This window comes from Mchenga conophoros, linkage group LG23 (genome assembly GCF_057382185.1).
Source record: "Mchenga conophoros isolate Kocher_MC1m ecotype Shallow Benthic linkage group LG23, M_conophoros_male_GT1.1, whole genome shotgun sequence".
Lineage (NCBI taxonomy): Eukaryota > Metazoa > Chordata > Actinopteri > Cichliformes > Cichlidae > Mchenga > Mchenga conophoros.
Genome location: NC_140547.1, coordinates 45,094,058 through 45,107,365, shown reverse-complemented (window position 1 = coordinate 45,107,365; position 13,308 = coordinate 45,094,058). Strand labels below are relative to the sequence as shown.

Genomic DNA, 13,308 nt, shown 5'->3' with positions numbered 1-13,308 from the left:
CGCCTGTATTTCCTCTCTGAGTACCAAGGCTGCCTCGGGGTTGACAATCGTGTTCACGACTCTTTGGAAACGAGGCGGCTTGACCCGGAACTGCAACCGGTAACCCATGGCAACGGTTTGCAGCACCCACGGAGAGGGGGCGCAAGCGCGCCACTGAGGGAAGTGAGCAGCCAGCCGGCTGGCCTGCAGCACTGACGGCGGGGCGCCGTCGCCCCCCAGTGTGTCTGCAGGGGACTGCATCCCCTGCCTGACCTGGCTCATTTCGCCTGCAGGTTGAGCATTTGAGATTGTTTGAGAGTAAACAACACTCTTTATTGATTGCAACATGGGAACATGTACATTTATACATTTTGTTGGGTGCACCTTTTCCGGGGCATAACAATGAAAAACAGCGGGAACACTCGATGTGGTCGCTTGAACATTCAACACATCTGAACCGTGTGCAGGGGTTATGTGCTTGGGAGACCGCGATAGGGAAGTGCAGCGCCTTCTGGGGCTGACAACCTGAACAGAACTTAAGCGGCACCTCTTGTGCGGCAACAGAGGGGTAAGAGCAGCGTCTCCCTGCTGCCGGATCCCTTCCCCACTCGCAATCACAGCTAGGAGGGCTGAGGCTTCTTCCTCCTGGGCGTCGGGTCCCGTCGGGGGCCCGGGGGAGGGCCTTTGCCCCAGGCCGACTGGCGTGGAGCTCGGGCCGGAGTACGTGCTCTCGCCGGCGGCCCTCCCACTCCAGCAGTGGGCGCCGGTCTCTTGCCAGCTGTCAGAGGAGCGGCGGGCCTGTGAGAGCTAGCAGTGGGCTTGGGCTGGGGCTGGCGTCTGGGGATGATGTCGCGCAGAGCTTCCGTCTGCTTCTTCCTCAGATCGAATCTAGCCTGAATGGCTTCAAGTGAATGTCCGAATAACCCAGCCGCAGACACTGGTGCGTCCAGATACACAGCTCTGTCTCTATCAGGGACGTCGGAGAGGGTCAGCCACAGGTGCCTCTGCGCCACCACTGTCGAAGCCATCCCTCTGCCCAGGGAGAGCGCTGCACAGCGAGACGCACGGAGGATGTAATCCGTGGTGACTCTAACCTCGTTAAGAAGAGGTGACAGCGGGCTGTCCTCCGGAACCAGCGATCCAAGCTCCGCCAGGCACATTGCTTGGTACGTCTGGAGCATGGTGACGGAGCTCATGGCTCGAGCGGTGCCGGCCTGAGCCCGATAAATCTTCTCCAGCTGCGAGGCCGAGAATCTGCAGTGCTTGGACGGCAGAGTTGCGGGGCCACCGACACCATGGTTATGGGACGGGGCCAGATAAGCAGCCAGAGACGGCTCCATAGGGGGTGGGTTAGCTAAACCAGCTCCCTCGGCGCCGTCCAATTCCATGTACTGTCCATAGCCGGGCACAGTGACGCGGGTAGACAGAGGTTTGTCCCATGACGCTGTTAGCTCGCAGAGAAAGTCTGGGAACATGGGGAGGCAGTTTTTGGCCGTTGCGGGCTCCGGTGGAAGGAAAAAACCCGCAAACCGCGACGGCTTCCGAGCTGGTGGAGGAGAGGGCCAGTCCACCTGCAGCTTCTCAGCGGCACGGCGAAACAGGGAGAAAAGAGAGGTGTCATCGTGGCCGACCGGCGCAGCAGCGGCGGCATATTGGGTCGACAATGAGCTCTCCTGCTCATCCTCCGACAAACCATGGATGTCCAGGCCGATGTCCAGCACGTCATCGTCTTCCTGGGGAGCGCTGGCGGGCTTCAACCCAGGCTGAAGCCCGTCAGCGCTCCTGCATGGTTCCGGTCCGTCATCGGCTAACCCGTCAACGTATTCCATGTGGTCAGCCCAGCTAATCGCGGGGACATCGACCTGAAAATTTTCGTCTTCGGACTCGGACGAAGCCGGGGCTCCAGACTCGGAAAGAAGAGGGTCATGCCGTGCGACAGCCGAGCGTCCCAGCACTCTTTCCACAAACGTCACCCGTCTTTCCAGGGTCGAGCGTCGGAGCTGGCGACAAAACGCACAAGCTTCGGGCTCCGTCAACGCTCTCCTAGCGTGGACGATCCCCAGGCAGACAGGGCAGGCATCGTGCTGGTCGCTGTCGTGCAAAGAGAAACCACATCCCTGAGGACAGGGGCGAACAGAAGATTTCTGCTTTGCTCGCTTCGGTTTGGAGTCCATTCCCAAAACGCAAAGCGAAACGCTGCACAAGAAAAACTTGAAAATAGCGCCCCGCGGGCAGCCTACGCACCAGCTGGGCGGTGGAGGCTAACACCAACAGGGGCAGTTAAGCTAGGTTCAAGTTGGCAGACAACGGAGCTAACTAGCAGTAGCTAGCTAGCCCAACTCAGCAGAGGTGTTCTCAGCGAGGTGAAGAGCGTAAGAACTGAGGGATGACGGTGATGGCAGCGGCTATATGTGCGGGCGGGGCCTTGCGCGTGTCATCACACGTCATCTGCCGTAAAGGCGTGAATAAAGGTTTCTTCAGCCAGGACACGCGAGGGCGTGATATCCCATACTTATGTGTTGTACCGAGTGAATCGACTGAAAGGGAACCAACACCTTTTTCCAGTCACATTATTAAAGCAGACAAACTACAAGCTCATTTTCATTCCAACAAGTCATCTTCTGACCTGGACTAACAACACTGGTCTCTATGTGCAGCTGGCTGTGAGACCAGTGCTCAGGGAGCGTCTACAAAGTGCAACACTGAAAGAACATCACACACTCATTTGCTTCCAGCACTTTCACACAAACATCTACTGTCATTATTGTCACCAAACTCTGTGGATCCTTTATTGCAAATTCAAATGGGATCAAATGGTCAGACAAAAGAGGGTTATGAGGAAATATGATGAAATGTTGTGTATTAGCAGCAACTTATTGAATCTTTTTCCTCAGAAACCAAACAAAATGATTGACAAACATGTTTTTACAAACTCAGTGTTGGACTTGGATCAGCAGGATAAGCTGATGTTTAAAGGCATTTGAGTCTCGCTGTATGAGAGTCCAGTTCTTACTCAATATTTATGGATGATGTTCTTTCAGTGTTGCACTTTGTAGACGCTCCCTGAGCCTCACAGCCAGCTGCACATGGACCAGCTGACATTACCCAGCATTAGAGGCGGCTGTAAAAAATTCATGTTCCCATTTAAATGGTTTTAATTTGAATAAAACGATGTTGATTCATTCAATCCTGAATCGATGTTTAATATAAATGTATTTTGCCAGAATCTCAGGTTAAAGCTCACAAACTATTTCAACAAGCAGCAAACAGATAAAACAGTAAATGAGAGCAGCTAAACACACAAAGATGGAAACACAGAGCGTGGATCGTTCACTCGACGGCACGTACACGGACACGCCGTCGGGGCTGAAAGTGGACAGCTCACAAGTTCAAGTTCAAGTTCAAGTTCAACTTTATTGTCACTTCAACCATATACAGTTTAAAAATACACAGTGAGGCGAAACAACGTTCCTCCAGGAACCAAGGTGCTACAAGACAAGTTAGTGCAAAAAAAATAATAATATATAATATATCTAGTAATAATATTGTGCAAAAGAGCATTTACAGGTTGGTGTGTGCGATGGTTTGGTGGTGTAGGTCAGTGTGTTTGCGCTTGTGTTGGTTAGTCAGTCCAGTCTCAATGTTTTGAGGTATTTGAGTTAAGCTGAGTGATAATGTTAGTGTATGTGTGTGTGTGCGTGTTTATCAGTCAGTCCCTTTTTGCTGAGGAGACGGATGGCTTGTGGAAAAAAGCTGTTGCACAGTCTGGATGTGCGTGCCCGAATGCTTCGGTACCTTTTTCCAGATGGCAGGAGTGTAAAGAGTGTGTGAGAGGGGTGTGTCCGATCAGCCACAATGCTGGTGGCTTTGCGAATGCAGCGTGTGGTGTAGATGTCCTCAATAGAGGTTAGAGAGACCCCGATGATCTTCTCTGCTGTTCCCACTATCCGCTGTAGGGTCTTGCGGTCTGATATGGCACAGCTCCCAAACCAGACAGTGATGCAGCCGCTCAGGATGCTCTCAATAGTTCCTCTATAGAAGGTGGTCAGGATCGGTGGTGGAAGACGGGCCTTTCTCAGTCTTCTCAGAAAGAAGAGACGCTGTTGGGCTTTCTTGTGCAGGGAGCTGGTGTTGAGGGACCAGCCGAGGTCCTTCTCCAGGTGTACGCCCAGGAATTTGGTGCTGTCAACGATCTCCACAGAGGAGCCGCCAGATCCTGAAGCTGCAGGTTTCATCTGTCTCCAACCAAAACTGAGTGAAGCAGCAGCAAAAGAAGATCCAAACTCTGCTTCACGTTTGATCAATATGCTCATGAATTCTCTCTGACTTTGGCTGTTCCTGCCTGCACAGCTCTCTCTCTCTCAGTGTACTCCAAGAACAGCTTCAAACATCTGTTTCTGCATCATTCACTGTTTATTAGCCACCAGTCTGCTGTTGTGTTCAGTGCTGTCGGCCTCTGACAGTAAAGCCTCATTTCTGCTGTTCCATGGAAACTTTTTAAAATGATGACAGATTACAAACTCTCAGCTGTGTCTGTAATCAAACCTCTGTAACTTTGCTTCACTTCAGCAGCATCAGCTCATGTTCACATGTTGCTTCATGGTTTGCTTCAGTTTTTGATCGACTGCAGAATATTTTGAAGGTTATCTGCTATAAAAAGCCAGAAGAGGAAAATCTGCTTCATGTGTTTCTGTTTGATCCTCAGTGACTTTGACACAAAGGCCTCTGCTGTGATGATCACACCTCTGATCAAGTCTCACAGTGTCACAACTGATAAATGATCAGAGTTAGAATATTTCTGACTGTCTGCTGTGTGCCGTGACCTTTGACCTGCTAAAGACAGTCAGCTGTGGATTATTCATTGTTGTGTCTGATACTTAGAACTGTGAGGAAGAAGCTACACAGTTAATCAGGGTCCCCTCTCTCTGAATCAGGAAAGGTGGGCAGGCCGCGTGTGGGCCGTGGGCCATACGTTGAGTATCACTGTTTGAAATGTGAACATTGTTCTGCTGCAGTCAATGGACTAAACCAGAGAAGAAGAAAACAGACTTTACCATGAAGATCCTCAGTGTGGATCAGTATAATATCAGCCTGATGTCTGCAGTTTAGTGTCAGCACAACTTTCACATCATATTCATCTCAGCACAACTAAAACATGCTGACTGACCTCAGAGTTTCAAGTTTACATCCTGGACTCTCCAGGAAACCACACAGATGCTTCACTCCTGGATCCTTCAGGTTGTTGTTGTTCAAAGACAAGGAGTCATTACTCAGGTCCAGCTCTCTCAGATGGGAGGGGTTGGACTTCAGTGCTGCTGCCAGATAATCACAGCTGATCTTTGACAAACCACAGCTCTTCAATCTGTATAAAGAATGAAAGATGTAAGTTTATTAGACAAAGTGCTTGAAATCATTCAGTGTTTCATCATCTGTTCAGAGCTGAAGAAGGTTCAGAATGTAGAAGTTTAGAAAATGGAAACTCCAAACAGCTGAAGCCAACAGGAAGCAGCTTCAAACAAACACAACAAGAGAAAAAACTCTGAATGTTTCACATTAAAGTCGTACATTTCTCATAAAAACAGGACAAAGACTTGAAAAAGTCGTGTTTTTCCTTCCAGGAACCACATGGCTTCACTTTTAAAGGTGAAGTGTGACAGAAATGGACATATTTGAAGTCCAACACCTTTTTCCAGTCACATTATTAAAGCAGACAAACTACAAGCTCATTTTCATTCCAACAAGTCATCTTCTGACCTGGACTAACAACACTGGTCTCTATGTGCAGCTGGCTGTGAGACCAGTGCTCAGGGAGCGTCTACAAAGTGCAACACTGAAAGAACATCACACACTCATTTGCTTCCAGCACTTTCACACAAACATCTACTGTCATTATTGTCACCAAACTCTGTGGATCCTTTATTGCAAATTCAAATGGGATCAAATGGTCAGACAAAAGAGGGTTATGAGGAAATATGATGAAATGTTGTGTATTAGCAGCAACTTATTGAATCATTTTCCTCAGAAACCAAACAAAATGATTGACAAACATGTTTTTACAAACTCAGTGTTGGACTTGGATCAGCAGGATAAGCTGATGTTTAAAGGCATTTGAGTCTCGCTGTATGAGAGTCCAGTTCTTACTCAATATTTATGGATGATGTTCTTTCAGTGTTGCACTTTGTTTGGCACAAAATGAAATTATTTGGCCTCTCAGATGCTTTTAGAGATTCCCAAATGACTGATGATGACATCTCTGGGGTCTGATTAATAGAAAAAAAATCTCTTTGAGACCTTTTGTAACTGACAAACTCTTCATCTGATAACAACACTGAGTTGAATCTCCATGGCTGATAGTTGGAGCAGGCATCAGGAATACACATTGAAAAAACAAGAGGAGAAATCACCAGAGTCTTATAATCACATTCTGTAACTAAAGGGAGACGTTTTTCTATACAAATATATGTTTTATGGACATTAGAAAAAAAGAGTATTGACGTGAAGCAGGATTATGAAATCTCTTTATACATCAGCCAGCCCATAATTATCAAGAAAGCTCTGAATGACGCATGCTGAGTTTGGACTAAGTGTACTTTTGTGTGAACTGTGGTCCATAGCAGATAATGAGCAGTTTAGGTCTCCCTCAAAGATGATATTGTGTGATGACATATTGGGGAGCCGCGCAAAGACATTAGTGAAAAATCTGTGATCGTCCCAATTAGAGGCGTAGATATTTGCTAAGATCAAATGAAAACCATAAACTATATTTTCTGCACTTAAAATCCTGTAATTTTCTCATAAATCGACAGTGCGGCTTATGGATGAATTCTGGTTGTGCTTACTGACCTCGAACCGATTTTATGTGCTACACGGCGCTCAGAAACCTTTCAAAAGATGTTTTGGTACGACTTTGCTCAGCTACGAGGCCGCACCGCTTGATGGATTGTTGGAGCATTACAGCTACGAGGAGCCTCGCGGAGTGATACGTACTCTGCTTCAACGTAATATTACTGTATTGAGTGTGTATAAGGACCATAAATGGCACCTGTAAGAGACACGGTTACAAAGAGGGTTTCAAACTCCAGGCTGTCAGTCACGCAGTAGAACCTGGGAACAGAGCAGCTGCTTGTTATTATGCTCAGCGTCTGTTTACATTTTGACTGCACGATTGTGAGCTTTTTGTTATGCACAAACACAACATTGTTTTCTTTTATTTATGGAGCATTATTATTTAATAAATGCTGATCATTTATTCCTGAGTAATTGTTTCATGTACATCTACGCTGTATGTTAATAAATGTGCCTGTGTGAGATTTGGGACACAGCTTTGACTAAGAACTCTCTTTTTGTTCGTACTTTCTGGCTTTAAAAATATCGAGATATATATCGTATATCGCCATCCAGCTAAAGAATATCGAGATATGAACTTTGGGTCATATCGCCCAGTCGTAATATTGCAATAGGTTGTCCGTTAAACTCAAGCGGGGCTTGGGCCCTGGCACGGCGTAGCCACACAATCCTGGTAGTAGTGACGCTCGGCTATGACGGCGTGCGGGTTACCAGCTGGCTTTCTCAGGATAGGGCTCCTGTGTGAGCGGTCGACAATAACGTCTTTATCCATACCCAGCACTTCACGTAGTAGCACGGATACGGCCGTGGAGGAGCTCGAGTCCAGGCCCTCTGGGATCCCTATGATGTGGATGTTAGCTCTCCGCTTCCTGCCTTCATCACATTTATCCTTCAGGTCAGACAGCTCCTCCTTCATACTCTCTACTGTAGACTGCAGGGTGGTCACCTCATCGCTCCACATTGACAGCCCATCCTCAGCTTCTTTCACTGTAACCTTTACTCCATCAACTTTGCCGCACGTCGCCGCCATGCTGTTAGCGATCTCATTTCTCAGTCCTTGCACGTCAGCCCTTATATTGTCAAAATCTTCTTTCAATGCATTTCTGAGTTCTTCTTTTAACAGCGTACTAATGTCCTCTTTAATGGATTGAAGAAGCTCCAGTTTTAGAGCAGTAGGATCCACATCACGTGCGTCTGTTGAGTCTGCTCTTCAGCGGCCGTAGAGCTGGACGCTGCCCTTTGGCCATCATCGATACTCTCGCCCGAGATCGCACCGGGGCTAAAATATTCACCTGCTCAGCTGTTTTTGATCAGTTTGAGCCTGTGTGGTTTGATCAGGTGGAGGAACGATGTGATGCTATAAAGACATCATCTTGTCCAAATGAAGTTGTTCCAACACGTGTTTAAAAAGATTTTAAAGGTTGTCGGTTCCGACATCTTAGCGATTTTTAACAGCAGTCTTAGTTCAGGTGTTGTACAGCCTGTTTTAAACATGCTGTTGTACATCCTGTACTAAAAACCTGATCTGGATCCTCTGTCCGCTCAAATTTCAGGCCTATTTCAAAGCTTTCCTTCCTGTCGAAGATTTTGTAAAAGATTATATTTGTTCAGCTGCAATCTGTTGTAAAGGTTTCAGTCTGGTTTTAAAGCTCTTCACAGCACTGAAACTGCACTTTGAAAAGTTCTTAATGATCTTTTATCAGCCACTGATCAGGAGACTCCGCTGTGCTTTTGGATCTGACCGCTGCCTTGACCACAGCATCTTGACCTCACCATTGGAGCATGGCGGCATCAAGGGCGCTCTATTAGACTGGTTCAGCTCTTTTATTAAATCGCATTATTACATTTGGGGCTTATATTTGACGGCAATTTGAAAAACAGCTGAGCTCAGTTGTACAGCGGTCTTTCTTCAAACTGAGGCTTTTATCTAAGGTGAGATCATTTCTATCTTTTAAAAACCTTGAACGGGCGATCCACGTTTTCATGACGTCCCAGCTGGATTATTGTAACTCCTTATATGTTGGAGTTAGTGGGACCTGCCTGGCAAGACTGCAGCTGGTCCAGAAAGCTGCAGCTCGTCTTCTGACACAAGCTCAAAGACATTTATCGTCCCAACAACCACATATACGCTGGTCCCTCGCTGTAACACAGTTCACCTTTGGCGGCCTCGCTGTTTCGCTGATCTTTTTTGTGCAATTTTGCATGTTTTTGTTTTTTACAGCGCATTGTGTTCTGCGTCCTGATTGGCTGTAGACCATCATCAGCCAATCTTGTGCCGTGTCTCCTGTACAGTACAGAATGTGTTCAAATTTACAGCAGTGTGACTCTGCAGTGCTGCACTTAGGGCTGCCACAAACGATTATTTTGATAGTCGATTAGTCATCGATTATTTTTGCGATTAGTCGACTAATCAGATCATCATCCATTGGACATAAAACATACAGCTTACTGCACAAGCATGCATCTGCTCTTATATAACCATCATTAGCTTACAGCTTGAAGTGTTTGTGCTAACTAAAAATAAAGACAAGATGATAGTTTATTAAATTTTAATGAAATTTGCAGATTGTTTCGGTAAAGTTTAATAAACTCCTTGCTATCTAAAATATAACAGGACACCGGAGTATATTCTCCAGCATCTCACACTTCTGATAATCAGCTGTCTGCTTGACATTTATTCAGCTGTGTAAAAACTATAACTTTAATCTCAGCCAAACCGATTTACTCAGGAACAAATAAAATACTAAAAAAAGCCAAACAATAACATTTTTAAGTTATCTAAGTGACTTGTATATGTTTAACCTGAGTAGCGAAAGACCGCGGTGGGTTTGAAAACGATTTGCCGGGAGTCCGGTGCTCTCACGGGCTCTAGTGAGCCTTGCCCCCGCTAGCTATCGAGCTAGTGGGTAACAGACATTTCCAAAAACGTCGGAGCGCTTTTGAAAATATGTGGTGTCTTGATAAACTGAGCAGATATTTGAGGTTTATACAGCTACATTCTCGCCTGAAAATATGTTAAACGTTTATTTTGTGACCCAGAAAGAATAATAAGAGTAATATTAAAACTAACTAGCTGCCGCCATTGTTGAAAACTGAGCTGGGCTGCGCTATGAATTCTGGGACACAGCTTCTTCTTCTTCTTCGGGGTTTAACAGCAGCTGGCATCCTTGTACATGCAGTGCTGCCATCTTCTATTTCAGTCCGTTATTACACTCTTAAATCCTGCTACTTATTCCTGCGTCTTTTGTGATCTTACAAAGCTTCAAACGTCACGTCGACTATTAAATCAGTCATCGACGATTTTGATAGTCGACGTAATCGTGACTAGTCGACTAATCGTGGCAGCCCTACTGGACACCAACATTATCTGCATAAAAACTCAAAAGCTTTATGAAACTTTACCTGACAGCGAGGAGCCCAGGCCATGGACGAGTGCTCCTCACACAGAACCAAGCTCATTTAATGCCAGCAAAGGCTGATTTGACACATTTCAGAAACACAACTGCAGGAATGTCTTAAAGACATAAAGACCTGGATGGCCGCTAACTTTCTGCTTCTTAATTCAGATAAAACTGAGGTTATTGTACTCGGCCCTGAAAATCTTAGAAATATGGTATCTAATCAGATTCTTACTCTGGATGGCATTACCTTGGCCTCCAGTAACGCGGTGAGGAACCTTGGAGTCATTTTTGACCAGGACATGTCCTTCAACGCACATATTAAACAAATATGTAAGACTGCTTTCTTCCATTTGCGCAACATCTCTAAAATTAGAAATATCCTGTCTCAGAGTGACGCTGAAAAACTAGTTCATGCATTTATTACTTCCAGGCTGGACTACTGTAATTCATTATTATCAGGATGTCCAAAAAACTCACTGAAAAGCCTTCAGCTAATCCAAAATGCTGCAGCAAGAGTCCTGACAGGGACTAGAAAGAGAGAGCATATTTCTCCTGTTTTGGCTTCCCTTCATTGGCTTCCTGTTAAATCCAGAATTGAATTCAAAATCCTGCTCCTCACATACAAGGTCTTAAATAATCAGGCCCCATCTTATCTTAATGACCTTGTAGTACCATATCACCCTATTAGAGCGCTCCGCTCTCGCTCTGCAGGCCTACTTGTTGTTCCTAGAGTATTTAAAAGTAGAATGGGAGGGAGAGCCTTCAGTTTTCAGGCCCCTCTTCTGTGGAACCAGCTTCCAGTTTGGATTCGGGAGACAGACACTATCTCTACTTTTAAGATTAGGCTTAAAACTTTCCTTTTTTCTAAAGCATATAGTTAGGGCTGGACCAGGTGACCCTGAATCCTCCCTTTGTTATGCTGCAATAGATGTAGGCTGCCGGGGGATTCCCATGATGCATTGAGTTTTTCCTTTCCAGTCACCTTTCTCACTCACTATGTATTAATAGACCTCTCTGCATTGAATCATATCTGTTATTAACCTCTGTCTCTCTTCCACAGCATGTCTTTATCCTGTCTTCCTTCTCTCACCCCAACCGGTCGCAGCAGATGGCCGCCCCTCCCTGAGCCTGGTTCTGCCGGAGGTTTCTTCCTGTTAAAAGGGAGTTTTTCCTTCCCACTGTCGCCAAAGTGCTTGCTCATAGGGGGTCATATGATTGTTGGGTTTTTCTCTGTATCTATGAAGCGCCTTGAGGCGACTTTTGTTGTGATTTGGCGCTATATAAATAAAATTGAATTGAATTGAATTGAATTGAACTTTGCTTTCACTCTTTAATAATGAACTTATTTTTCTATGAAGGTTTGAACTTTGTTTAAACAAGAGAGAAAAGTGTGAAAATGTTCATGCCTGTCTGAGAAAAGTGTATTCAAATTCAAATTCAAATTCAAATTTTTATTTGTCACGTACAGTCATACACAGTACGATATGTAGTGAAATGCTTGGACAACTGCTCGTGACCTAAAGAAAACAAAAAAGGAAAGGCTATGAATAAGATAGGAAATAAATATGAAAAATTAAAAAGGGTAAATTTAACTAGGAAGGAATAAAATATAAATTAAGGTTAAAAATGAAATAACTGTACAACACAAATTAGAATGAAGGGTAAATTTAACTGGGAAGAATAAGATAAAATATATAAATTAAAGTTGAAAATAAAATAACTGTACAACAAAATACACAATATAGAACTATATAAGAATGTATGAAGAAATCTAAATATAAATAAATATATACACAATAACAGCAGCTGTACAAGTATTAACCGGAAATGAAGAATATAGTGACCAGTGTTGTGCAAAACCAAAGTCCAGAAAGTCCAGTGTGTGTGTAAGAACTGTATGTGTGGGTCAGTACTGTGTGGTGGTGTGATTGAGAGACCGTATCGCCTGCGGGAAGAAGCTCCTCCTCAGTCTCTCTGTGTTGGTCTTCAGGGAGCGGAATCGCTTTCCTGACCTCAACAGAGAGAACAGTCTGTTGTTGGGATGGCTGAGGTCCTTCACGATCTTCCTGGCCTTGGTCCAGCACCGCCTGCTGTAGATTGAGTGCAGGTCAGGGAGCTCGGAGCGGATGGTGCGCTCAGCTGACCGCACAACCCTCTGTAGAGCTCGTCTGTCCTGCATGGTGCTGTTCCCGAACCAGGTTAAGATGTTTCCCGCCAGGATGCTCTCTATGGTGCAGGAGTAAAAGTTCCTGAGCACCTTGGAGGGCAGTTGGAAGTCTCTCAAGCGTCTGAGGTGGTAGAGACGCTGTCGGGCCTTTTTCACCACGGTGTTGATGTGACAGGACCATGACAGGTCCTGCGTGATGTGAACTCCGAGGTATTTGAAGCTGTCCACTCTCTCCACTGGGCACTCGTTGATGACGGGGGTCTGGTAGTTCCTCTCCTGCTTAGTGCTGAAGTCCACTATCAGCTCCTTTGTCTTACTGACGTTTAGAAGGAGGTTGTTCCTCTGGCACCAGTTCTCCAGATTCCTAATCTCCTTCAGGTAGGCCGTCTCGTTGTTATCAGAGATCAGGCCCACCACGACGGTGTCGTCAGCAAACTTGATGATGGTGGTGGAGCTGGTAGTGGCCACACAGTCATATGTGTACAAAGAGTACAGCAGGGGGCTCAGAACACACCCCTGGGGGGCTCCAGTGCTGAGAGTGGTGGAGGCTGAGACATGTCCGCCCATCCTTACTGCCTGTGGTCTGCCAGTTAGGAAGTTGGAGATCCACTGACACATAGATGAGCTGAGTCCCAGATGCTCCAGCTTGGTGGTGAGTGTGGAGGGAATTATGGTGTTAAATGCAGAGCTGTAGTCTATGAAGAGCATTTTAACATAATTCCCCCTTCTAGTGTCCAAGTGAGTGAGTGATGTGTGGAGGAGATGAGAGATGGCATCGTCTGTGGAACGATTTGGACGGTAAGCGAACTGTAGTGGGTCCAGTGTGTCTGGTAGTGAAGAAATGATGAAGTCTCTGACCAGGCGTTCAAAGCACTTCATCACTACTGAGGTGAGGGCTACAGGGCGATAGTCATT

At 45.8% G+C, this 13,308-nt stretch overlaps 1 protein-coding gene across 1 annotated transcript in view; it reads right to left on the bottom strand.

Annotated features, from left to right (window-relative positions):
• Positions 1–13,308, bottom strand: part of LOC146548102 (NACHT, LRR and PYD domains-containing protein 12-like) — a 431,005-nt gene that overhangs the window by 161,545 nt on the left and 256,152 nt on the right. Inside the window, exon 5 of the mRNA XM_085265026.1 lies at positions 5,147–5,341. Within this exon, the coding sequence (XP_085121152.1) occupies positions 5,147–5,341 (195 nt within the window). The remainder of the gene's footprint in view (positions 1–5,146; positions 5,342–13,308) is intronic.